At 43.2% G+C, this 27,873-nt stretch overlaps 1 protein-coding gene across 1 annotated transcript in view; it reads left to right on the top strand.

The window, feature by feature from the left end:
- The window catches only part of LOC121546490 (protein diaphanous homolog 1-like), a 37,540-nt gene extending 14,473 nt beyond the window's left edge, over positions 1 to 23,067 (top strand). The window contains exons 5-11 of the mRNA XM_045209381.1: positions 1,209 to 1,295; positions 13,316 to 13,468; positions 15,982 to 16,111; positions 16,219 to 16,251; positions 16,876 to 16,973; positions 17,463 to 17,546; positions 23,056 to 23,067. Coding sequence (XP_045065316.1) covers positions 1,209 to 1,295; positions 13,316 to 13,468; positions 15,982 to 16,111; positions 16,219 to 16,251; positions 16,876 to 16,973; positions 17,463 to 17,546; positions 23,056 to 23,067 — 597 coding nt within the window. The remainder of the gene's footprint in view (positions 1 to 1,208; positions 1,296 to 13,315; positions 13,469 to 15,981; positions 16,112 to 16,218; positions 16,252 to 16,875; positions 16,974 to 17,462; positions 17,547 to 23,055) is intronic.
- Positions 23,068 to 27,873: the final 4,806 nt, after the last annotated feature.

Genomic DNA, 27,873 nt, shown 5'->3' with positions numbered 1-27,873 from the left:
CATTCACTAGGTCCCCCGTGTGGTTCTGGGATTTTTGCTCACCGTTCTTGTGATCATTTTGACCCCACGGGGTGAGATCTTGCGTGGAGCCCCAGATCGAGGGAGATTATCAGTGGTCTTGTATGTCTTCCATTTCCTAATAATTGCTCCCACAGTTGATTTCTTCAAACCAAGCTGCTTACCTATTGCAGATTCAGTCTTCCCAGCCTGGTGCAGGTCTACAATTTTGTTTCTGGTGTCCTTTGACAGCTCTTTGGTCTTGGCCATAGTGGAGTTTGGAGTGTGACTGTTTGAGGTTGTGGACAGGTGTCTTTTATACTGATAACAAGTTCAAACAGGTGCCATTAATACAGGTAACGAGTGGAGGACAGAGGAGCCTCTTAAAGAAGAAGTTACAGGTCTGTGAGAGCCAGAAATCTTGCTTGTTTGTAGGCTTGTTTGTAGGTGATTTTCCACCATAATTTGCAAATAAATTCATAAAAAATCCTACAATGTGATTTTCTGGATTTTTTCCCCTCAATTTGTCTGTCATAGTTGACGTGTACCTATGATGAAAATTACAGGCCTCTCTCATCTTTTTAAGTGGGAGAACTTGTACAATTGGTGGCTGACTAAATACTTTTTCCCCCCACTGTATATGGCTACATTTAGTCTGCTCTTAAAACAGTAGCTGAACGATCACAGGCATAAAGAAGTAACCCCAACCCTAGCATCTTTGACATATCCCCCATCAGACCAAGGCCCTTTGGCTTCTGAGGCCTGACGCCCCTGAGCATGAGCGAGACGTTAGGCCTGACAACCCAGATGATTTATTAGAGGTTAGTAACTAAACCAAAGGTCGACTAGGCAGTTCAGCCAATCATTTCAAAGTGTCAAGCATTCAGCTTCTCTGCTAAATCAGACTGAAGACGAGACGTACCACAGCATTCCCACTAGCAGCCCAGGGGATCTTAGCTCTTAGATATAGCTGCTGTCCATGTCAGAGAAGAAGACTTGAGGAGAGTCTTTGGGAATAAGGAATTAGTAGCTACCCCATAGTGTCTTTTAAGCAGATAAAAAAAAAAGGAATAATCACATGTAAATAGGATGTGGGATATTGTGTGTGCGCTTGTTCGTGTGTGTTTTTGTGTGTTGTGTGCACGCATGGTATGTGTGTGTGTACATTCTGTGACTGTATTTTACTCATATAACTGCCTCCTCCAATACAGATGTGTAACATTCCTTACTTGAGTACCAGACTGGATCTGCTGATGACTCTGAGAGAGCTTCCCATAAGCATGGAGGATCTGCAGCCAGTGAGTTCACTTTGGGTCTGTCCCAATATCAACATTAGCATATCAACACTAGCATTATTAAAAGCTGAAATGTCTTGAGTGAATAAGTATTCAACCCCTTTGTTACGGCAAGCCTAAATAAGTACAGGAGTAAGCATTTTACATAGTCACATAATAATTGTATGGACTCACTCTGTGTGCAATAATAGTGTTTAACATTTTTTTTTTTTTATGAACACCCCATCTATGTACCACACACATATAATTATCTGCAAGGTCCCTCAGTTGAGAAGTGAATTTCAAACACAGATTCAACCACAAAGACCAGGGAGATTTTCCAATGCCTCGCAAAGAAGGGCACCGATTGGTAGAAGGGTGAAAATAAAAAAGGCAGACACAGAATATCCCTTTGAGCATGGTGAAGTAATCAATTACGCTTTGTAAGGTGAATCAATACACGCAGTCACTACAAAGATAAAGGCGTCCTTCCTAACTCAGTTGCCGGAGAGGAAGGAAACTGCTCAGGGATTTCACCATGTGGCCAGTGGTGATTTTAAAACAGTTACAGTTTAATGGCTGTGATAGGAGAAAACTGAGGCTGGATCAACAACGTTGTAGTTACTCCACAATACTAACCTAAATGACAGAGTGAAAAAAATAAAACATATTCCAAAACATGCATCCTGTTTGCAGTAAGGCACTAAAGTAATACTGCAAAAAAATTGGCACAGAAATGAACTTTCTGTTCTGAATAAAAAGCTTATGTTTAGTGCAAATCCAACTCAACACATCACTGAGTACTACTCTTCATATTTTCAAGCATGGTGGTGTCTTCATCATGTTATGGGTATGCTTGTCATTGGCAAGGACCACTGAGTTATTTAGGATAAAAAATAAATGGAATAGAGCTAAGCACAGGCAAAATTGAAATGCATTCCAGGTGACTACCTCATGAAGCTGGTTGAGAGAATTACAAGAGTGTGTAAAGCTGTCATCAAGGCAAAGGGTACTTTGAAGAATCTAAAATCTAAAATATATTTTGTTTTGTTTAACACTTTTTTGGTTACTACATGATTCCATATTTGTTATTTCATAGTTTTGATGTATTCACTATTATTCTACAATGTAGAAAATAGTAAAAATAAAGAAAAACCCTGGAATGAGTAGGTGTGTCCAAACTTTTGACTGGTACTTTATATTATGTTGGCCTTTCAAAGATCCCCTGAAAGTTGACCTTTCCCCCACGCATCATCACTCTCCCATCACTGGCACAACTTTCAACTGCAATTATTTTCTTTGTTGATCATTTTCCTCTGAAATGGTCATGCCTTAACCTAAGTGAATTGTGTTTCATCAATAAGTTGCTTTGTATGACATTTTGTTCCAGCAATGCAGCCTGAATAGGTTAACATTGCAATCTAAAAAAAGTATATAAAATAAGAACATAAATCAGATCTCTATGCAAAATGTAATCTTAATACATCATGTTTTTTATGACAAGGAAGTAAGACATACAGAAAGGCTATATCCCCCGTTTAAAAGTACCTCTTTAGTTGAATCATTTTTTGTTCCAGTAATTTGTTGCTGGATGGTTAAATTCCACTGAAAGAATGTTCTGAGAGGCACTTTTACATGTCTTTCTACATTTGTGAAAAGCAAAGCATTTTCTATCGGCTTAATTTTTACAAGAAATGCTCCACCTCACACCTTAATATGTTAAATATCTCAAGCCATTTGAAAAACTCTAATGACATCTATACATAGTGTTTAAAAATCTGTTTCACCCCTCTACCATCAAAAATACTGTAAGAAATTCCGTTGCTGACTTAGTTACAATTCATAGACAGTAGCACAATGTTAGTTGCACATGATTAACACTTATAAAATGGTGTGTGTATGGCATACTGTGTATACTGTATACTGCATGAAGGTTCCATATAATACTGTGAGACACCAACACTTGCTTGTGCCCCATTTTGTTTGTTGGTGGAATCTTGGTTAGTTGTCACATTGCCCGCTTGACCTCCACTGTAGGTCTACTGTAGGTCTGTACCTCTGAACAAATAGGACTTTTTTTTATCTTCTCCTATGATACTCAGACACTCTTATTTTTGATTTTGCAGCATAGAATGACAATGTATATCCTCTTGTCTTAAGATACTGTCACACCCTGGCTCTGGGGACTCTATATGTTGAGCCAGGGTGTGTATATTCTATGTAGTGTATTTCTGTGTTGGCCAGAGTGGTTCCCAGTCAGAGGCAACGAGTGTCAGTTGTTGCTGGTTGTCTCTGATTGGGAGCCATATTTATACAGGCTGTTTTCCCACAATAGTTGTGGGATCTTGTTCCAGTTGGTTTGTTCCTTTTGGTCTGTACCGTAGGACTGCACGTATCGTTTGTTGTTTTGGTTATTGTTTGTATTATCACTAACGATAAATAAACATGTTCGTTCATCACGCTGCGCCTTGGTCTACTCCGTCTAACGTTCGTGACAGAAGATCCCACCATACCAGGACCAAGCAGCGTGTCCAGGAGCAGGCGGCCTGGACATGGGAGGAAGCGCCGGGAAAGGAGCTGGAGAGGTTGGCGATGGCCCAGGTGGGCAAATCGTGGTCCTGGGAGGACATGCTCGGGGGCAAAGGGCCATGGGCTAAGATTAAGGCCCTGGCGAGAGAGGAGCAACGGCGTCAACAGTGTCGTCGTCGGACGGACGAGAACAACCCCAGAAATTTTTTAGGGGGGCACACGGCATGGGCGACTGGGCAGCAGGAGGCTGCCACAGGGCGAAATGGGAGACGAGGAGAGAAGGCCACCGGGTTACGGGAGCCATTGGTGAGAGGAGGGAAGGAAGTTGTAGAGGCACGGCGAGAGGTACTGAGGTGTATTGCCAGTCCGGTCCGGCCCGTTCCTGATCCCCGTTTAAGGCCAGTGGTGTGTGTTCCCAGTACGGTCCGGCCTGTTCCTGTTCCTCGCACTCAAGCCTACGGTTCGCGTCGCCAGCCCCGGGCCTGTTCCTGCTCCTCGCACCAAGCCTAGAGTGCGCGTCGCCAGCCCGGCCCGGCCTGTTCCTGCTCCTCGCACCAAGCCTACGGTGCGAGTCGTCAGCCCGGTAAGGCCCGTTCCTGCCACTCGCACCAAGCCTACGGTGCGCGTCGCCAGCCCGGCCCGGCCTGTTCCTGCCCCTCGCACCAAGCCTACGGTGTGCGTCGCCAGCCCGGCCCGGCCTGTTCCTGCTCCTCGCACCAAGCCTACGGTGCGCGTCGCCAGCCCGGCCCGGCCTGTTCCTGCCCTTCGCACCAAGCCTACGGTGTGCGTCGCCAGCCCGGCCCGGCCTGTTCCTGCCCCTCGCACCAAGCCTACGGTGCGCGTCGCCAGCCCGGCCCGGCCTGTTCCTGCCCTTCGCACCAAGCCTACGGTGCGCGTCGCCAGCCCGGCCCGGCCTGTTCCTGCTCCTCGCACCAAGCCTACGGTGCGCGTCGCCAGCCCGGCCCGGCCTGTTCCTGCTCCACGCACCAAGCCTACGGTGCGCGTCGCCAGCCCGGCCCGGCCTGTTCCTGCTCCTCGCACCAAGCCTACGGTGCGCGTCGCCAGCCCGGCCCGGCCTGTTCCTGCCCCTCGCACCAAGCCTACGGTGCGCGTCGTCAGCCCGGCCCGGCCTGTTCCTGCTCCTCGCACTCAAGCCTACGGTGTCGCGTCGCCAGCCCGGCCCGGCCTGTTCCTGCTCCACGCACCAAGCCTACGGTGCGCGTCGCCAGCCCGGCCCGGCCTGTTCCTGCCACTCGCACCAAGCCTCACGGTGCGCATCGCCAGCCCGGCCCGGCCTGTTCCTGCCCCTCGCACCAAGCCTACGGTGCGCGTCGTCAGCCCGGCCCGGCCTGTTCCTGCTCCTCGCACCAAGCCTACGGTGTGCGTCGCCAGCCCGGCCCGGCCTGTTCCTGCTCCACGCACCAAGCCTACGGTGCGCGTCGCCAGTCCGGTACGGCCCGTTGCTGCTCCACGCACCAAGCCAGGGGTGCGCATCGTCAGCCCGGTCCGGCCCGTTCCTGTTCCACGCCTGTTCCACGCACCAAGCCAGGGGTGCGCATCGTCAGCCCGGTCCGGCCCGTTCCTGCTCCACGCACCAAGCCAGGGTGCGCATCGTCAGCCCGGTCCGGCCCGTAGCTGCTCCACGCACCAAGCCAGGTGTGCGCATCGTCAGCCCGGTCCGGCCCGTCCCTGCTCCACGCACCAGGCCAGGGGTGTGCGTCGTCAGTCCGGCACAACCCGTGCCTGGATCACTGGTGCCTGGTCAGGTACCGGTCAGCTGCTCCACACCGGAGCTGAAGCAATCCGCTTCTACGATGTCCAGTCCAGCTCCGGTCAGCGGGGCCAGACCGACCAGGGGCGCCACGGGGGATGGTTGAAGGGTGGTGGTCTAGCCCGGAGCCGGAAACCGCCTCAGAGGAGGAATGCCCACCCAGCCCTCCCCTGGTTTGTTGATGTTTAGGCGCGGTCGCAGTCCGCGCCTTTAGGGGTACTGTCACACCCTGGCTCTGGGGACTCTATATGTTGAGCCAGGGTGTGTATATTCTATGTAGTGTATTTCTGTGTTGGCCCGAGTGGTTCCCAGTCAGAGGCAACGAGTGTCAGCTGTTGCTGGTTGTCTCTGATTGGGAGCCATATTTATACAGGCTGTTTTCCCACAATAGTTGTGGGATCTTGTTCCAGTTGGTTTGTTCCTTTTGGTCTGTACCGTAGGACTGCACGTATCGTTTGTTGTTTTGGTTATTGTTTGTATTATCACTAACGATAAATAAACATGTTCGTTCATCACGCTGCGCCTTGGTCTACTCCGTCTAACGATCGTGACAGATACAGTGAGGCTCTCATGAGCCTAGCAGTTTTCTCTTTGTCTGTCCGACTATTCTTTACACAGTTCAATTTCATCAATTTAATCAGAATCACCAATTTACTCTTGGATTTGTGTCTCTCCTCTTCTCTTCCCCTTCACACTTTCTCTTACTCATATTATAGTTGAAAACAAGAGGAGGGAAATGTGCTTACTGTTGTAGGATGCATATGAGTTTGGTGCCCAGGTGTTCTGTCTTGAAAGGTGGGAGGCAGGTAATCCCTCAGATGAAGCATCTCAGAGCTGAACACAATGTGGCCATAAACAAGGAGAGGTCTGGGTCCTTCTTACTCTTCTTCTCTGAACAGTTTAAGTCCTTGGGATTCTGTGACATGGCAGACTTTTTAAGCCTGTAACATTAAGGAGGATTTGGCTGCCATCTGACTAGTAGGGCGCATGGGTGGAAAATGGAGAACTCACCGCCCAGGGAGGGAAGGGGAACGCTTTCACACTCAAGGTGCGCTTTGTGTCTGCTCAACAACACCATTGTACACTACCGGTCAAAAGTTTTAGAACACCTACTCATTCAAGGGTTTTTCTTTCTTTTGACTATTTTCTACATTGTAAAATAATAGTGAAGACATCAAAACTATGAAATAACACATATGGAATCATGTAGTAACCAAAAATGTGTTAAACAAATCATAATATATTTGAGAATCTTCAAATAGCCACCCTTTGCCTTGATGACAGCTTTGCACACTCTTGGCCAGCTTCACCTGGAATGCTTTTCCAACAGTCTTGAAGGAGTTCCCACATATGCTGAGCACTTGTTGGCTGCTTTTCCTTCACTCTGCGGTCCGACTCATCCCAAACCATCTCAATTTGGTTGAGGTCGGGGAATGTGGAGGCCAGGTCATCTGATGCAGCACTCCATCACTCTCCTTCTTGGTAAAATAGCCCTTCCACAGCCTGAAGGTGTGTTGGGTCATTGTCCTGTTGAAAAACAAATTATAGTCCCACTAAGCCCAAACCAGATGGGATGGCGTATCGCAGCAGAATGCTGTGGTAGCCATGCTGGGTAAGTGTGCCTTGAATTCGAAATAAATCACAGACAGTGTCACCAGCAAAGCACCCCCACACCATAACACCTCCTCCTCCATGCTTTATGGTGGGAAATACACATGGGGAGATCTTCCGTTCACCCACACCGCGTTTCACAAAGACACGGTGGTTGGAACCAAAAATCTCAAATTTGGACCCCAGACCAAAGGACACATTTCCACCGGTCTAATGTCCATTGCTCGTGTTTCTTGGCCCAAGCAAGTCTCTTCTTCTTATTGGTGTCCATTAGTAGTGGTTTCTTTGCAGCAATTCGACCATGAAGGCCTGATTCACACAGTCCCCTCACAGTTGATGTTGAGATGTGTCTGTGACTTGAACTCTGTGAAGCATTTATTTTGGCTGCAATTTCTGAGGCTGGTAACTCTAATGAACTTATCCTCTGCAGCAGAGGTAACTCTGGGTCTTCCATTCCTGTGGCGGTCCTCATGAGAGCCAGTTTCATCATAGCGCTTGATGGTTTTTGCGACTGCACTTGAAGAAACGTTCAAAGTTCTTGAACATTTCCGTATTGACTGACCTTCATGTCATAAAGTAATGATGGACTGTCGTTTCTCTTTGCTTATTTGAGCTGTTCTTGCCATAATATGGACTTGGTCTTTTACCAAATAGAGCTATCTTCTGTATACCCCCCCTACCTTGTCACAACAGAACTGATTGGCTCAAACACATTAACTTTTATCAAGGCACACCTGTTAATTGAAATACATTCCAGGTGATTACCTCATAAAGCTGGTTGAGAGAATGCCAAGAGTCTGCAAAGCTGTCATCAAGGCAAAGGGTGGCTATTTGAAGAATCTCAAATATAAAAATATTTGGATTTATTTAAAAAAAAAATGGTTACTACATGATTCCATATGTGTTATTTCATAGTTTTGATGTATTCACTATTATTCTACAATGTAGAAAATAGTCAAAATAAAGAAAAACCCTTGAATGAGTAGGTGTTCTAAAACTTTTGACCGGTAGTGTAGGTGCTTCCTTATACGTATATATTGTTCATGCCCAAGCAGCTGCTATTTGCGGATTAAGATTGATAGAGGAGGAAATAAAATGGGGATAAAATAACAAATGCCAAAGGCAACAGGGACCTTGTGCTAAGGAAGCCTTGGTTTACTTGTGATCCATGCAAAGCACGTTGCTAGGAGTGCAGTACAAGGTTGCCCCCTTGAAGACCTGATTTGCATACCCCACTATGTGTTTGCTGCTCTGTGAAGGCTTGAGGAGATCCCACTGGTGTGCTATGGGAAGTTACTCTGAAACTTGAGCATATGGTTGGGTGTTGTATCAGACACGCACCTTTGTTAAGTGGGGTAGTTCTTCTAGAGGGCTGCTCTGTCTCCCAACAACCTCCCCACCTCACCTCCGTCCTTACCTCACTAGCAGACCTGAAATTCTATCTTGTTGAGAGAGATTGCAAACATAATGTAATATCTACACCCTGTTTCTTAGAATGTGGATATAAGATACAATCGCTTACAGTAGGATGGTCAAAAACGATGTAGTATGAATGATAACAAATAATATAATATGAAAACCATAATATGATGAAAATAGAATTACTTTCGCAATGTAAAACAAGTAAATCTACTTGTTTACTGTACCTCAACATTGTTCCTGTACCCAAGAAAGCGAAGGTAACTGAACTAGATGACTATCACCCCATAGCACTCACTTCTGTCATCATGAAGTGCTTTGAGAGGCTAGTTAAGGATCATATCACCTCCACCTCAACCTTACCTGACACCCTAGACCCACTTCAATTTGCATACCGCCCCAATAGATCCATGGATGATGAATTCGCCATCGCACTGCACACTGCCCTATCCCATCTGGACAAGAGGAATACCTATGTAAGAATGCTGTTCATTGACAACAGCTCAGCCTTCAACACCATAGTACCCTCCAAGCTCATTATTAGGCTCGGGGCCCTGGGTCTGAACCCCGCCCTGTACAACTGGGTCCTGGACTTCCTGACGGGCCTCCCCAGGTGGTGAAGGTAGGCAACAACACCTCCACCACGCTGATCCTCAACACAGGGGCCCCAAAAGGGTATGTGCTCAGCCCCTTCCTGTACTCCTTGTTCACCCATGACTGCGTGGCCACGCATGCCTCCAGCTCAATCATCAATTTTGCAGACGACACAAGTGGTAGTCATGATTACCAACAACGACGAGTCAGCCTATAGGGAGGAGGTGGGGGCCCTGGCGGAGTGGGCTGATCGTGGACTTCAGGAGACAGCAGAGGGAGCACGTCCCCATCCATATCAACGGGCCGCAGTGGAGAAGAAGGAAAAGCTTCAAGTTCCTCGACGTACACATCACTGACAATCTGAAATGGTCCACCACACAGATAGTGTGGTAAAGAAGGCGCAACAGCGCCTCTTCAACCACAGGATGCTGAAGAAATGTGTCTGGGTCCCCTAAGACCCTCACAAACATTTACAGATGCACCATTGAGAGCATCTTGTCGGGCTGTATCACCACCTGGTACGGCAACTGCACCGTCCGCTACCGCAGGCCTCTCCAGAGGGTGGTGTGGTCTGCCCAACGCATCACCGGGGGCACACTGCCTGCCCTCCAGGAGATCTACAGCACCCGGTGCCACAGGAAGGCCAAGAAGATCATCAAGGACCTCAGCCACCCGAGCCAAAGCCTGTTCACCCCACTATCATCCAGAAGGCGAGGTCAGTACAGGTGTATTAAAGCTGGGACGAGAGACTGAAAAACAGCTTCTATCTCAAGGTCATCAGACTTTTAAATAGCCATCACTAGCCGGCTACCACCCAGTTACTCATCCCTGCTCCTTAGAGGCTGCTGCCCTATGTACATAGACATGTAACACTAGTCACTTTAATCATGTTTACATACTGTTTTAACCGTTTCATATGTACAATATATACTGTAGTCAATGCCATCCTATTCAACTATTGTTGTACATACTATATACTATTCTATCCTACATACTCTTCAGATTTACTACATATTCTATCCACATACTGTCCATAATGTCCAAACATCCCATCACATACACTACATGACCAAAAGTATGTGGACACCTGCTTGTCGAACATCTCATTCCAAAATCATGGGCATTAATATGGAGTTGGTCCCCCCTTTGCTGCTATAACAGCCTGCACTCTTCTGGGAAGGCTTGGAACATTGCTGCGGGGACTTGCTTCCATTCAGCCACAAGAGCATTAGTGAGGTCGGGCACTGATGTTGGGCGAGTAGCCCTGGCTCGCAGTCGGCGTTCCAATTCATCCCAAAGGTGTTCGATTGGGTTGAGGTCAGGGCTCTGTGTATGCCAGTCAAGTACTTCCACACCGATCTCGACAAACCATTTCTGTACGAACCTCGCTTTATGCACGGGGGCATTGTCATGCTGAAACTGGAAAGAGCCTTCCCCAAACTGTTCCCGCAAAGTTGAAAGCACAGAATCGTCTAGAATGTAATTGTATGCTGTAGCGTTAATATTTCCCTGCTCTGGAACTAAGGGGCCTAGCCCGAACCGTGAAAAACAGCCCCAGACCATTATTCTTCCTCCACCAAACTTTACAGTTGGCACTATGCATTCGTGCAGGTAGAGTTCTCCTGGAATCCGCAAAACCCAGATTCGTCCGTCGGACTGCCAGATGGTGAAGCGTGATTAATCTCTCGAGAGAACGCGTTTCCACTGCTCCAGAGTCCAATGGCGGCGAGCTTTACATCACTCCAGCTCATGCTTGGCATTGCGCATGGTGATCTTAGGCTTGTGTGCGGCTGCTCGGCCATGGAAACCCATTTCATGAAGCTCCCGACGAACTGACGTTGCTTCCAGAGGCAGTTTGGAACTGAGACGATTTTTACATGCTACGCACTTCAGCACTCGGCGGTCCCGTTCTGTGAGCTTGTGTGGCCTACCACTTCGCGGCTGAGCCGTTGTTGCTCCTAGATGTTTCCACTTCACAATATCAGCACTTACAGTTGACCGGGGCAGCTCTAGTAGGGCAGAAATTTGACTAACTGACTCGTTGGAAAGGTGGCATCCTATGACGGTGCAATGTTGAAAGTAACTGAGCTCTTCAGTGAGGCCATTCTACAGCCAATGTTTGTCTATGGAGATTGCATGGCTGTGTGCTCGATTTTATACACCTGTCAGCAACGGATGTTGCTGAAATAGCCAAATCCACTCATTTGAATGGGTGTCCACATACTATAGTGAATAATAATAGTGAAGACATGAAATAACACATTCATGTAGTAACCAAAAAAGTGTTCAACAAATCAAAATATATTTTAGATTTTAGATTCTTCAAAGTAGCCACCCTTTGCCTTGATGACAGCTTTGCACACTCTTTTCATTCTCTCAACCAGCTTCATGAGGTAGTCACCTGGAATGCATTTCAATTAACAGGTGTGCCTTATAAAAAGTAAATTTGTGGAATTTCTTTCCTTCTTAATGCATTTCACCCAATCAGTTGTTTTGTGACAAGGTAGGGGTGGTATACAGAAGATAGCCCTATTTGGTAAAATACCAAATCCATATTATTGCAAGAACAGCTCAAATAAGCAAAGAGAAACAACAGTCCATCATCAATTTAAGTCATGAAGGTCAGTCAATCCGGAAGATTTCAATAACTTTTAAAGTTTCTTCAAGTGCAGTCGCAAAAACCATCAAGCTCTATGATGAAACTGACTCTCATGAGGACCGCCACAGGAATGGAAGACCCAGAGTTACCTCTGCTGCAGAGGATAAGTTAATTAGAGTTAACTGGACCTCAGATTGCAGTCCAAATAAATGCTTCACAGAGTTCAAGTAACAGACACATCTCAACATCAACTGTTCAGAGGAGACTGCGTGAATCAGGCCTTCATGGTTTAATTACTGTAAAGAAACCACTACTAAAGGACACCAATAATAGGAAGAGACTTGCTTGGGCCAAGGAACACGAGCAATGGGCAGACCGGTGGAAATCTGTCCTTTGGTCTGATGAGTCCAAATTTGAGATTTTAGGTTCCAACCGCCGTGTCTTTATGAGACACAGAGTAGGTGAATGGATGATCTCCGCATGTGTAGTTCCCACCATGAAGCATGGATGAAGAGGTGTGATGGTGTGGGGGTTCTTTGCTGGTGACACTGTCAGTGATTTATTTAGAATTCAAGGCACACTTAACCAGCATGGCTACCATAGCATTCTGCAGCGGTATGCCATCCCATCTGGTTTGCGCTTAACACACCTCCAGGCTGTGTAAGGGCTATTTGACCAAGAAGGAGAGTGATGGAGTGCTGCATCAGATGTCCTGGCCTCCACAATCACCCGACCTCAACCCAATTGAGATGGTTTGGGATGAGTTGGACCGCAGACTGAATGAAAAGCAGCCAACAAGTGCTCAGCATATGTTTGAACTCCTTCAAGACTTTTGGAAAAGCATTCCAGGTGAAGCTGGTTGAGAGAATGCCAAGAGTGTGCAAAGCTGTCATCAAGGCAAAGGGTGGCTACTTTGAATAATCTCAAATTATAACCTTTTTGGTTACTACATGATTCAATGTGTGTTATTTCATAGTTTTGATATCTTCATTATTATTCTACAATGTAGAATTTAGTAAAAATAAAGAAAAACACTGGAATGAGTAGGTGTGTCCAAACTTCTGACTGGTATTGTATATACTGTATTTATACTCCGGACTCCGACATTGCTCGTCCTAATATTTCTATATTTCTTAATTCCATTCTTTTACTTTTAGACCTTTTAGATTAGTGTGTATTGTTGTGTATTGTTAGATATTACTGCACTGTTGGTGCTAGGGACACAATCTTTTCGCTACACCTGCAATAACATCTGCTAAATATGTGTATGTGACCAATAAAATGTTATTTGATTTGAACATACAAGCCTATAACCCAAAATAAATGTGTGCTATTGCACTGTTGTCACATCTCTAGTCTGACTGAAAATGGACTTGAAAATCAAAAGGATTTCACCTGCGTTTACTCAATTCTCATAAGCCCCTGAATCAGACAAAACTGATTCAGGAAAAAAAAGAGAGTGAGCCTGCAGTTGGATTAGAGTGAAATGACCTGTCCTGAACCGCTGTGTTTGTCTTTCAGCTGATTAACCAGAAGATCAGGATGTGCACGCAGTTATACGGCTCCAGGTCATTCGTCTCCGTGCTGGAGTACCTGCTGTCCATCGGCAATTACCTCAACGAGAACGCAGGGAAGGGAAAGGCCAAGGGAATCCGCCTCTCCTCCTTAACTAAAGTAGGTTCTCCTCTCCTCCTTAACTAAAGCAGGTTCTCCTCTCCTCCTTAACTAAAGTAGGTTCTCCTCTCCTCCTTAACTAAAGTAGGTTCTCCTCTCCTCCTTAACTAAAGTAGGTTCTCCTCTTTAACTAAAGCAGGTTCTCCTCTCCTCCTTAACTAAAGTAGGTTCTCCTCTCCTCCTTAACTAAAGTAGGTTCTCCTCTCCTCCTTAACTAAAGCAGGTTCTCCTCTCCTCCTTAACTTAAGCAGGTTCTCCTCTCCTCCTTAACTAAAGTAGGTTCTCCTCTCCTCCTTAACTAAAGCAGGTTCTCCTCTCCTCCTTAACTAAAGCAGGTTCTCCTCTCCTCCTTAACTAAAGTAGGTTCTCCTCTCCTCCTTAACTAAAGTAGGTTCTCCTCTCCTCCTTAACTAAAGTAGGTTCTCCTCTCCTCCTTAACTAAAGCAGGTTCTCCTCTCCTCCTTAACTAAAGTAGGTTCTCCTCTCCTCCTTAACTAAAGCAGGTTCTCCTCTCCTCCTTAACTAAAGCAGGTTCTCCTCTCCTCCGCTGTAGCCTGACCTGTGGTGGAGTGTCTAGCACTAGGCTAATAAGACTTCTCATTGATATACACAGAGGGATTTCCCTACTCCCTTTCTCTCCTTTCAATGTCACTTTATTCCTAGTTATATGTAAATATTTCTACCTCAATTACCTTGTACCCCTGCACATCGACCTGGTACTGGTACCCCGTGTATATAACCAAGTTATCGTTACTCATTGTGTATCTATTATTACTTTTGTTATTACGTGTTTTACTTTTCTATTATTTCTCTAATAATAGAAAAGTAAAAATGTCACCGTTTGTCCACACCTGTTTACGAAGCATGTGACGAATAAAATGTTATTCGAATTTCTCCTTCCGTCCATCATATACCTGGTCATCTGAGTCCAACTCAGGTAGGGTCATTCCTCCTAGTGTGTGTAGACATGAAGGTGATTGTATCACCGCCTGGCTTCACAAATCAAATGGAACATCTCACCATGGCTCAGACGCTGGGCCGATAGACAATGGACAAGTCGACCGCGAGGTACCCCACAGTGGCTGTCACAACAGCAACTTTAACCTTACTGGACCTTTTCGTCAACTCTCAATATTGAAAGTCTAGTCTTGCTTTGGGATTAGACTCATTGTTTATTAGACATGTGGATTTCCAAGTTTGTCAATTTGTCTAGGATTATTTAAGATCTCCCTAAACTATTAGCGTAGGTTCTTAGAGGATATCAGCAGTTTCTATAGATTTCCTCCGGAACTGCTGCTGTGCTGCACTGGTCCCTTGATGGGACGATATAAGGGTAAAATGCTTCCTCTCCATCTAATGAGACTGCAGTCTCTTACTCCCATACTCCCACAGAGAAGGTTCCAAGGTGAAACAGAGAGGGCTAAATTCTTAGGGTTCTCTGTGAAATCAATGGCTGGATCTGAATGTTGATATAGTAACTGTAAGATAAGAGAAAGCTATAGAGGTTGTGTTGGATTAGTGGTTGTTGTTTTTATCTTCAGTTGATGTTCCATGCATCTCTTCTAGCCCTCAGGGGAACGCCTTGGACCTCAAATTGGTATGGAATGAATCCCATCACATGATTAGAGAGGTCCCCCTTGCATTTCAATTAAGGCTTGCATTTTTAGAAAGATCATTAACATTTTATATAAATAGGTTTAAAATGGATGCGTTTGATAGGTTTTGTTCCATTCATTTTCAGGAAACTTAACACTTCTCAAGTATTTCATTCACAAAAAAAGCTCACCACAGTCTAAATAAGGAGACAACGTATTACGGCTCTGCTGAAGGTGATTATGACTCTGCATGTAACATGGAAGCTTTTATGATGTGATGTTTTTGTTACGTAATAGTTTTTTGTTTCGATTTGTTTTGAAATCAGATTGATAAGAAACACATATATGAGTAACAAATGTATTACCAATACCTCAACAATCGGTTGACCTTGTAAGTGTAGTACCCACATTCTTCTCCAACAGAAACACACAGAATTGTAAGGGTTAACGCTAAAAAATGGAAGAGTCAAGGAAAACCTTGTGGATTGTTGAAACATGCCCTCCAATAACACAAAGGGATGTGCCTCAATATAAGCACAGAGATACATTCATTTTTTTGTGGTAAGGTTAACAGAAGCTGTACCTTGACCAACTATTGTTTGGTTGGCCTTGGGGCAAGGCACTTGTTTTTGTGAATGTAGCATACATGAATTTGTGCATTCTTCTGCTCTGTTGTGCATCTCGAGGCCTTATAGGAACAGTAGTTGTGCGGTTCAGCCAGGACTGTGCATTGCTCTGTGCTATAGGACTCCTACAGTTGTACATGCATGCCCTCCTTTCTTCTCTCTCCTTTTCTGATGAAGGTCTCAGTGTAGAACGAAATGGCACAGTATGTTGTTTAATATTTGATTTATCAAACTATTTTTATAATGGAGAGTGTCACACCTCACCTTCCAATGTTCCTCTTCAACACCACAGCTCTCCCAACTCCATGGGACAGACAGGAAGTTCACCTTGCTGCATGCCCTTGTGGAGCAGATCATGTTGCACGAAGCCAGCTTGGCCACTTTTCCCCAAGAGTTGGCAGAATTCGAAACTGTCCCTGGGGGTAAGTCATCAAGATTTTGGTCAAAGCCATGAAATTCTGTACTGTAGATTTCAATTGGAGCAGTTTAGTTCAAACCTTTTTGGTGTTTCTCTCTGTGTTCTGGTCAGCTTCCATTAAAGGCCTCACTGCTGAAGTGGATGGTGAGTCTATCATGTTTCCTATCCTGTTCAATAATGTATAGATAAAAAACAAGTGTTGCTCTTTACAGTGTGCAACAATGACTGTAGTTTATACACACCTATGAATGGTATTGTCTAAGATAGTATGATCTACTGTAGCTACAGATGTAGGATCTTAAGTTGACTAGTTTCTCACAGCAGGAAAATAATCCTGCAGCAACAGGAAATATGATATATTGTGTGGATTATAATTAATGGACATTTTTGTAGGGGTTGATACATTTTTTGTTAGGGCAAATCAAGTGTGACATTTTAAAGTGGAAATTACTAACTTTTTATTTTTTTAAAACATTGAATACACTACAAGTTCGCATTTCCTGCTGTTCAAAGAGATCAAAGAGACGACTGGCTTGATAGCGTAGTTAAACGTAATGAGGAAGGACATTTAGGCCTAATATCAACTTAATGTATGGACATTTATGATGACTTTTGGCTGAAGAATTGTGATGAACAGTTGACATGAGTGCAGATCAGCTACTTGGCTGGATCCAGGCAGCAGAAAGGAGTAAATAGTGATTTAAAGTAGAGATTTACTTCAGTGATCATATATGATGGATGATGACCACAATGTGTAATTCTCTCCAGTTCTCAAGAAGGAGTTACAGAAGGTCATTCAGTACAGGAAAACGTACAAGAGAAGAAACCAAGGCAATCAATACCCAAAGTTTTCCAAAGACCTGAAGGTAACGAAGACACTTTTTGTTATTCTGATAAGCCTTTTCAGTTCATATTCAGACAGACATACAAGATTCAAACAAATACAAGTGAAACCTTGACACATTGCATAAACAACAGGCAGATGCATCGCACCTTTACACTTTATCTTACACAGTGCTTGTCCCTAGATGAGCACATCATAGTGTGGCGGTGAAGGCAATTGCTATTTGTCAGGTACACACTAAGTGTTACTTCATATGTTCCTCTGATGGCGTCTGCTGTCAGTTAGCAGTGATCGTTTTGTGACGCAACCAACCACAGGTATTCTGATATTAGATATATCAAATAACGAATAAGCTTAGCAGTAACTCCTCTTCACCGTTTTCTCTTCTCCCTCACCCCAGATTAGCAGTGATATTTTTGTGACACAACAACAGGTGTTCTGATATTAGATACATCATATAATTAACAAACTCGGCAGTAACTCCTCTTCACTCTTCTCCCCCTCACCCCAGATGGCGATTGAGAAGAACAACACAGATCTCTCCCTGCTGACAAAGAGGTGTGAGGAAATGAAGAAACTCTACACTGACATATTGGTAATGCCGGAGTTATTTTTTCTATATGTCTGTTGTGCAGCTTCTACAGGGATAGATGGTTCCTCTGGTCCTGAAATGTCGAGATGGCCCTTTCCATAGTTTTTCATGTTATTCCAGAGATATATTTCAGATATACTTCTTCAAGGTTACTAACTTCTGCAGCAGATGCTTTTGTCCTCCCTATTTTGAGGGGAGGGCAAACTTCAAATATGTACCGTAGGCCATAGACAATATACAGTGGGGAGAACAAGTATTTGATACACTGCCGATTTTGCAGGTGTTCCTACTTACAAAGAATGTAGAGGTCTGTAATTTTTATCATAGGTACACTTCAACTGTGAGAGACGGAATCTAAAACAAAAATCCAGAAAATCACATTGTATGATTTTTAAGTAATTAATTTGCATTTTATTGCACGACATAAGTATTTGATCACCTACCAACCAGTAAGAATTCCGGCTCTCACAGACCTGTTAGTTTTTCTTTAAGAAGCCCTCCTGTTCTCCACTCATTACCTGTATTAACTGCACCTGTTTGAACTCGTTACCTGTATAAAAGACACCTGTCCACACACTCAATCAAACAGACTCCAACCTCTCCACAATGGCCAAGACCAGAGAGCTGTGTAAGGACATCAGGGATAAAATTGTAGACTTGCACAAGGCTGGGATGGGCTACAGGACAATAGGCAAGCAGCTTGGTGAGAAGGCAACAACTGTTAGGCGCAATTATTAGAAAATGGAAGAAGTTCAAGATGACGGTCAATCACCCTCGGTCTGGGGCTCCATGCAAGATCTCACCTCGTGGGGCATCAATGATCATGAGGAAGGTGAGGGATCAGCCCAGAACTACATGGCAGGACCTGGTCAATGACCTGAAGAGAGCTGGGACCACAGTCTCAAAGAAAACCATTAGTAACACACTACGCCGTCATGGATTAAAATCCTGCAGCGCACGCAAGGTCCCCCTGCTCAAGCCAGCGCATGTCCAGGCCCGTCTGAAGTTTGCCAATGACCATCTGGATGATCCAGAGGAGGAATGAGAGAAGGTCATGTGGTCTGATGAGACAAAAATATAGCTTTTTGGTCTAAACTCCACTCGCCGTGTTTGGAGGAAGAAGAAGTATGAATACAACCCCAAGAACACCATCCCAACCGTGAAGCATGGAGGTGGAAACATCATTCTTTGGGGATGCTTTTCTGCAAAGGGGACAGGACGACTGCACCGTATTGAGGGGAGGATGGATGGGGCCATGTATCGCGAGATCTTGGCCAACAACCTCCTTCCCTCAGTAAGAGCATTGAAGATGGGTCGTGGCTGGGTCTTCCAGCATGACAACGACCCGAAACACACAGCCAGGGCAACTAAGGAGTGGCTCCGTAAGAAGCATCTCAAGGTCCTGGAGTGGCCTAGCCAGTCTCCAGACCTGAACCCAATAGAAAATCTTTGGAGGGAGCTGAAAGTCCGTATTGCCCAGCGACAGCCCCGAAACCTGAAGGATCTGGAGGGGGTCTGTATGGAGGAGTGGGCCAAAATCCCTGCTGCAGTGTGTGCAAACCTGGTCAAGACCTACAGGAAACGTATGATCTCTGTAATTGCAAACAAAGGTTTCTGTACCAAATATTAAGTTCTGCTTTTCTGATGTATCAAATACTTATGTCATGCAATAAAATGCAAATTAATTACTTAAAAATCATACAATGTGATTTTCTGGATTTTTGTTTTAGATTCCGTCTCTCACAGTTGAAGTGTACCTATGATACAAATTACAGACCTCTACATGCTTTGTAAGTAGGAAAACCTGCAAAATCGTCAGTGTATCAAATACTTTTTCTCCCCACTGTATGTACAGTGACTTCAGAAAGTATTCACACCCCCTGAATTTAAAATGGATTCAATTGAGATTTTTTGTCACTGTCCTACACATAATACCCCATAGGGCCTTAGTGGTTAAGAGCGTTGTGCTAGTAACAGAAAGGTCGCTGGTTCTAATCCCCGAGCCGACTAGGTGAAAAATCTGTCGATGTGCCCTTGAGCAAGGCACTTAACCCGAATTGCTCATGTAAGTCGCTCTGGATAAGAGCGTCTGCTAAATGACAAAAAAATATAATTAAATTAAGAATTAAAAATGTCAAAGTAGAATTATGTTTTTAGAAATGTTTCCAAATTAATTTAAAATGAAAAGCTGTAATGTCTTGAGTCAATAAGTATTCAACCCTTTTGTTATGTCAAGCCTAAAAAAGTTCAGGAGTAAAAATGTGCTTAACAAGTCACATAATAAGTTGCATGGACTCTATGTACAATACTAGTGTTTAACATGATTTCTGAATGACTACCTCATCTCTGTACCCCACACATACAATTATCTGTAAGGTCCCTCAGTCGAGCAGTGCATTTCAAACACAGATTCAACCACAAAGACCAGGGAGGTTTTCCAATGCCTCGCAAAGAAGGGCACCTATTGGTAGATGGGTAAAAAAAATGAAAAAGATATTGAATATCCCTGTGAGCATGGTGAAGTTATTAATTACACTTTGGATGGTGTATCAATACACCCAGTCACTACAAAGATACAGGCGTCCTTCCAACTGCTCAGGGATTTCACCATGAGGCCAATGTTGACTTTAAAACAGTTACAGAGTTTAATGGCTGTGATAGGAGAAAACTGAGGATGGATGAACAACATTGTAGTTACTCCACAATACTAACCTAAATGACAGAGTGAAAAGAAGGAAGCCTGTACAGTCGTGGTCAAAAGTTTTGAGAATGACACAAGTATTCCCACGGGGGGCCAGTATGAAAAATGTATGCACTCACTAACTGTAAGTCGCTCTGGATAAGATCATCTGCTAAATGACTAAAAATGTAAAAAAATGTATTGGTCTTCACAAAGTTTGCTGCTTCAGTGTTTTTATATATATTTGTCAGATGTTACTATGGTATACTGAAGTATAATTACAAGCATTCCATAAGTGTCAAAGGCTTTTATTGACAATTACATAAAGTTTATGCAAAGAGTCAATATTTGCAGTGATGACCCTCCTTTTTCAAGACCTCTGCAATCCGCCCTGGCATGCTGTCAATTAACTTCTGGGCCACATCCTGACTGATGGCAGCCCATTCTTGCATAATAAATGCTTGGAGTTTGTCAGAATTTGTGGGGTTTTGTTTTTCCACCCGCCTCTTGAGGATTGACCACAAGTTCTCAATGGGATTAAGGTCTGGGGAGTTTCCTGGCCATGGACCCAAAATGTCGATGTTTTGTTCCCCGAGCCACTTAGTTATCACTTTTGCCTTATGGCAAGGTGCGCCATCATGCTGGAAAAGGCATTGTTCGTCACCAAACTGTTCTTGGATGGTTGGGAGAAGTTGCTCTCAGAGGATGTGTTGGTACCATTCTTTATTCATGGCTGTGTTCTTAGGCAAAATTGTGAGTGAGCACACTCCCTTGGCTGAGAAGCAACCCCACACATGAATGCTTTACTGTTGGCATGACACAGGACTGATGGTAGTGCTCACCTTGTCTTTTCCGGACAAGCTTTTTTCCGGATGCCCCAAACAATCGGAAAGGGGATTCATCAGAGAAAATGACTTTACCCCAGTCCTCAGCAGTCCAATCCCTGTATCTTTTGCAGAATATCAGTCTGTCCCTGATGTTTTTCCTGGAGCAGTGGCTTCCTCGCTGCCCTTCTTGACACCAGGCCATCCTCCAAAAGTATTTGCCTCACTGTGCGTGCAGATGCACTCACACCTGCCTGCTGCCATTCCTGAGCAAGCTCTGCACAGGTGGTGCCCCGATCCCGCAGCTGAATCAACTTTAGGAGACGGTCCTGGTGCTTGCTGGACTTTCTTGGGTGCCCTTAAGCCTTCTTCACAACAATTGAACCTCTCTCCTTGAACTTCTTGATGATCTGATAAATGGTTGATTTAGGTGCAATCTTACTAGCAGCAATATCCTTGCCTGTGAAGCCCTTTTTGTGTAAAGCAATGATGACGGCACGTGTTTCCTTGCAGGTAACCATGGTTAACAGAGGAAGAACAATGATTTCAAGCACCACCCTCCTTTTAAAGCTTCTAGTCTGTTATTCTAACTCAATCAGCATGACAGAGTGATCTCCAGCCTTGTTCTCGTCAACACTCTCACCTGTGTTAACGAGAGAATCACTGACATGATGTCAGCTGTCCTTTTGTGGCAGGGCTGAAATGCAGTGGACATTTTCATGGCAAAGAGGGACTTTGCAATTCATCTGATCACTCTTCATAACATTCTGGAGTATATGCAAATTGCCATCATAAAAACTGAGGCAGCAGACTTTGTGAAAATTAATATTTGTGTCATTCTCAAAATTTCTGACCACGACTGTATAGAATACAAATATTCCAAAACATGCATCCTGTTTGCAATAAGGCACTAAAGTAAACTGCAAAACATTTGGCAAAGAAATAAACTTTATGTCCTGAATACAAAGTGTAATGTTTGAGGCAAATCCAACACATCACTGAGTACCACTCTTGATATTTCCAAGCATGGTGGTGGCTGCATCATGTTATGGGTATGCTTGTCATCGGCAACGATTAGGGAGTTTTTGGGGGGATAAAAATAAACTGAATAAAGCTAACCACAGGCAAAATCCTTGAGGAAAACCTGGTTCAGTCTGCTTTCCAACAGACACTGGGAGACAAATTCACCTTTCAGCAGGACAATAACCTAAAACACAAGGCCAAATATACTCTGAAGTTGCTTACCAAGATGACATTGAATGTTCCTGGTGGCCTCTTACAATTTGGACTAAAATCTACTTGAAACTCTATGGCAAGAATTGAAAATGGCTGTCTAGCAATGATCAACAACCAACTTGACAGAGCTTGAAGAATTTTAAAATGAATAGTGTGCAAATATTGTACAATTGGGGTGTGCAAAGCTTGTAGAAACATACCCTAGGAAGACTCCAAAGGTGATTCTAGCATGTATTGACTCAGGGGTATGAAGACTTATGTAAATGAGATATTGCAAACATTTCTAAAAACATGTTTTCACGTTGTCATTATGGGGTATTGTGTGTAAAATCAATTGAATCCATTTTGAATTCAGGCTGTAACACAACAGAATGTGGAATAAGTCAAGGGGTATTAATACTTTCTGAAGGCACTGTATATATCTAAGGAAGTACTTTGTCTCTCTGTGGTTTGTAAAGATAGAAATACAGACATTAAACAGCATCACACTTGTTGATAAATAGATTAGAATAATATTAAACAGGAATATATGCCTCAGGATACTTACCAACCTTTGTAGTGGAAACTTAGTTCTCACTCTTTGTTCTGTGTCTAGTTTGGCATCAGCCTAGGTGCTGATTGCATAAAGAGAAACTCTTCCACAACAATACATTTTCAAAGAAAGTAAATCCCATTTTCCAACCTCCCCTATTTCCAGAAGGATGATCCATCATCACAAATAATCCACCTGACTTTGCTCTGTGTTCTGTGTTTGAGTTGTGAGCCTTAACAGGGTGAGGGGTGAGCCTAGGGCTTGCCAGGGAATTGTGTTATATTAGATTCCACAATTACATTCCTGCGGACTCCAAACTTTATTCAACACACACACACACACACACACACACACACACACACACACAAAGGTGTCCTGTGTTGCAGCCTGAGCCAGCAGCATAGAAAGACACAGAGGGGAGAAGAGACTGACCCTCACACAGCTTATATCTCTGACATTATCAGAACCTTCCCTCTGCTCTCCAGGGGAACAAAACTGCTGCAGTCAGACGCAGAAGCAATGGTAGTAGTCTATACTGTATGGTTAAATACTGCAGGAGCCTCGGAGGTGAAAGTATTTAGCAAATGTTGCTCTCCCTATGTTACTGTAACTTTTGGAATGTTTATATAGGCGGAAATGCTTAAACATACTTTAAAGTTACTTTTTTTAATCGCTTTGGTGCAATTTTCTCATGTATGTGGTACATTTTCACAACTCTTAGTCCACAACTCAAAACAGATCAAAAAGTCAGTAGCTTCAAAACTCAAAGCACATTTTCAATTGACTAATTACAACACACAAAATCATAGTCACTTTTTCACCAAACTTAATCAGTGTTTCATCTAGAAATACATGTTTCTAGAAAGACATGATTCTAGAAATATATTACAATACAGTTCATATAAAGTAATTGCCCTTCACAATGAAATATTCACATTACTTTTGATATGATTCTCTTCTATTTTGTTAATATATATTTTACTATTACTTAATCTGACTGTTCTTAATTAATGATCACTTAAACGTTTGGTAAACATTTAGATTTGACATGTAAACTGGTTTTTCTACTACAGATTGAGAACTACATAATGAAAGTAAAGTAGTCTGTAAAGTAGAAACACAGAAAAGTATGATTATTATACTTGAATGTAGTACTATGATGACAACTTATGATTTTACACAGTAAGTAAAAATCACACTGCTTTACTAAAATTGCATTGGCCAATACAGTTCTGTAATACCGTAATATATACATTTTGGTATGTGACCTGAGTGGGAATCGATCCCACAACTCTGGTGTTGCTAGTGGCATGCTCTTATGAACTGAGCCACGTACAGGACCACTATAATACATAAGTACAATACTGTAAAATACAATACACGATTACAATACAAGTGGAAGATGTATGATTGTCATCCCCATGAGCATACCACCCTCCTTCAGGCCATTGATGAGGCATGCAATGATTTCCATCCAGACCTACAGTCAGGCTTGAATTCACCAAACCAAAAGGTTTTTCCCCAGGTGCATGAACAATTAGGATATTTACTGTGATTCCGATAAGAACCTATGGCCAAATGCTCAAGACAGGATTGATGCAAACTAATGCCTGCTAAACATGTTTCTTTAATTTCTTTAATTTGATTACATTGTGAAAGATGTCTTCACTTTTGATCAAACATGGGCTAGAAATTATGGAAATGTGATGTTCAGTCAATTTAAATGGTAGTGCAAGTGTATTGCCTAATGTGCAAACAGTGTAATGTACTGTAATTTACAGTACTGTAGAATACTACATTCAAAGGGCAATTTTGAAACATGTATCTTATTTATTTTTCTATTGGATTAACTAGTTGTTAATATAACTAAATTGAGAATATATCATTCTGTTGTGTTTTGGTGATTAAACCAATATACTCATTATATTTCACAGTGAACTTCTATTTTGGATCAATGGTTGTATGGCGAAAGATGTCTACAAACAAAATGAATGCACAATGAAAGGGTTTGAATGTAAGACTGGCTGTGCTACAAGTGTTACCAGATTTGAGTTTTGTACTAAGAGTTTAGAAAAATCGCCATATACTGTACTTATAGCGATAAAGAAAACGGTAATAACTTGAACTCTGAACTGTAATAGGTTAAGTTCAGAGTTCAATAAATGAGAGAATGCCAAGAGTGTGCAAAGCTGTCATCAAAGCAAAGGGTGGCTATTTGAAGAATCTCAAATATAAAATATATTTTGATTTGTTTAACACTTTTTTGGTTACTGATTCCATATGTGTTATTTCATAGTTGTGATGTCTTCACTATTATTCTACAATGTAGAAAATAGTAAAAAATAAAGAAAACCCTTGAATGAGTAGCTGTTCTAAAACTTTTGACTGGTAGTGTAGGTCAAATGTCTCAACTGCTCACATTTACTTACCAACTACAATGGAACACACACTGAAGTTTGCTCCTCTGTCCCTTCATATTGAAGTGGGACATGAATTCATTTGTCATCAGTCTGAAATGTTTTAAGAGGATATCAAAATTAGACAGTAGTTGGATAATGACAATTTTTAACTAATCTCTAAGTGGTAAAGTTTTGCTTAATCTTAATACATCCTGTAATATCCGACCCCCAAAAAAAAAAAAAAGTATAAACACACTGCTTTTTGGTTCCAGCTAGAACCCTTTTTGGTTCCAGGTATAACCCTTTTGGATTCCATGTAGAATGCTCTGTGGAAAAGGTTCTACATGGAACCAAAAAGGTTTCTTTAAAGAGTTATTCTATGGGGACAGCCGATTAACCCTTTTAGGTTCTAGATAGCACCTTTTTTTTCTAAGAGTGAGATCAGGTAATCATCGGCAGCTGTCTCTTCGGGAATCCAGTCTCAGTGAGACCTGATGCAGAGAAAAAACATTAGTGATCATAAGCATAGCTAGTACAGACCTAGCTCTTATAAAGCCTGGTAATAGGAATCAATACACAACTTACTGTCAATGACTATGGAGGGGTGGTTCTGCTCTCTCCTTTCCCTGGGATGTGGCAGAATAGGTCACTGGTAACTGAGTGGGTGGCCAAGCACTGCTGTAGAGGCCATGCATCAGGGGCCCAGGGCCCAGATTCACAATACATTTCTTCGGGCCTCCCGAGTGGCGATGCAGTGCTAGCTGTGCCACTAGAGATCCTGGTTCGAGTCCAGGCTCTGTCGCAGCCGGCCGCGACCGGAAGACCCATGGGGCGGCGCACAATTGGCCCAGTGTCGTCCAGGTTAGGGGAGGGTTTGGCCGACAGGGATGTTCTTGTCCCATCGTGCACTAGTGACTCCTGTGGCGGGCCGCCAGGTGTAAGGTGTTTCCTCCAACACATTGGTGCGGCTGGCTTCCGGGTTAAGCAGGCATTGTGTCAAGAAGCAGTGCGGCTCGGTTGGGTTGTGTTTCGCCTCTCCCAAATCCGTACGGGAGTTGCAGCGATGGGACAAGACTGTAACTACCAATTGGATACCACGAAATTGGGGAGAAAAAGGGGTAAAAAATTAAAATATGATTACATTTCTTCTTAAGATATTAGATTCTTGAAAATAAAGTTATTGGAAATGTTCTTAATTCCAAGATAGCTAAACTATTGTCTTAAGCTTAAGGCAGAGAGAGAAAAAGCTCATGAAAGCAATTTAACATGTTTAATTCACTCACAAACTTCATCTGAACGTTTCAGTATTGATTATTTAAAACCAAAGAACATGTTTTAGAACAGCAATCTCAGTAAGAAATATGCTAACATGATTGCCATTGCTAGATAGATAGCTAGCTAAAACGGTTGCCTAGCAACACCCATCTTAAGAAGATTTGTAAGAAGATATTTGAGAAGTTCGTAAGAAAATAATTGAATCTTAAGATATTATTGACGAACTATCTTATGAACTTCTTTTTTTTTTTCTTAAGAACCTTCTTAAGTTTTGCATAAGAAGTGCATAAGAAGTGCTTTGTGAATCTGGGCCCTGGGCAGATCATTGACATGTTTCAGGAACTGTAAACTGTAATGGTTAATCATCATGAACCATTACATAAGGACACACACAGCTAGCATGACACAATGTTAACATGATGACAATCTTTTCTGTAAGTTATTGTGATAATCATCATCATCTCTCTCCCACTCACTCACTCACACACACACATACACACACAGCTAGCATGACAACTTTGACATGACAATGTTTTCTAAAGTTATTGTGATCAGCATCTCTCGCTCTCTCACTCACTCACTCACTCACTCACTCACTCACTCACTCACTCACTCACTCACTCACTCACTCACTCACTCACTCACTCACTCACTCACTCACTCACTCACTCACTCACTCACTCAGAGAGAGAGAACATACACACATTTACTGTCATTAAAGAAACAGATATAAAAATGGCAAAACGTTAGCTAGCTAGCAACAACCAATGGCTACAATAGGTAAAAATGAAAACTTAGTGTCCATGGAGGATTAGCCAGAGAGCTAATGTTAGCTAGCTAAAATTTGCCAGCTAAGTTAGCTAATGTTAGTTAGCTAGCTAGCAAATATTTTCTTGATGTTCTTCTCCCCAAAAAACCACCGCTTTACTTAAGAAAGTAAACACGAATGCAGGAGAACAGGGACTACCACTTAGCAGTCAAAAGTTTGTGTACATTTCGAGAAACTGTCGTTGTTTTCCAGCTGTGTTGTTGTGTAGCCTACCTTGCACTCTGTCCCAACTGCCATATGGAATGTTGACCGATGCGCTCGAGCAAGCCGGCTGCCTGCGCACAGATATCTATTGCTGAGTGTGAAGCACAGACTCCAATCGAAGTTTTAGCTGGAACTGATGTGCCTACCTCCTTATTTAGCTACTGAAATTAAAATACAATTACTGCACGCATTGTTAATTGCTTAAAAGCTTTAAGGGACAATATAATAGTCATATTTTCAGGGTCAAATGCAATAATTTGACTAATTATTGATGGAAATAAATGCGATAAAAATAGGGTTTTGTAAATCCTGGTGGATTGTAGTAGGATGTTGAAATAAAATACTTAGGCC

Source organism: Coregonus clupeaformis, chromosome 30 (genome assembly GCF_020615455.1).
Source record: "Coregonus clupeaformis isolate EN_2021a chromosome 30, ASM2061545v1, whole genome shotgun sequence".
In the NCBI taxonomy this organism is placed as follows: domain Eukaryota; kingdom Metazoa; phylum Chordata; class Actinopteri; order Salmoniformes; family Salmonidae; genus Coregonus; species Coregonus clupeaformis.
Note: the sequence above shows the minus strand (reverse complement) of the source record. Positions and strands in the feature narration are given on the sequence as shown.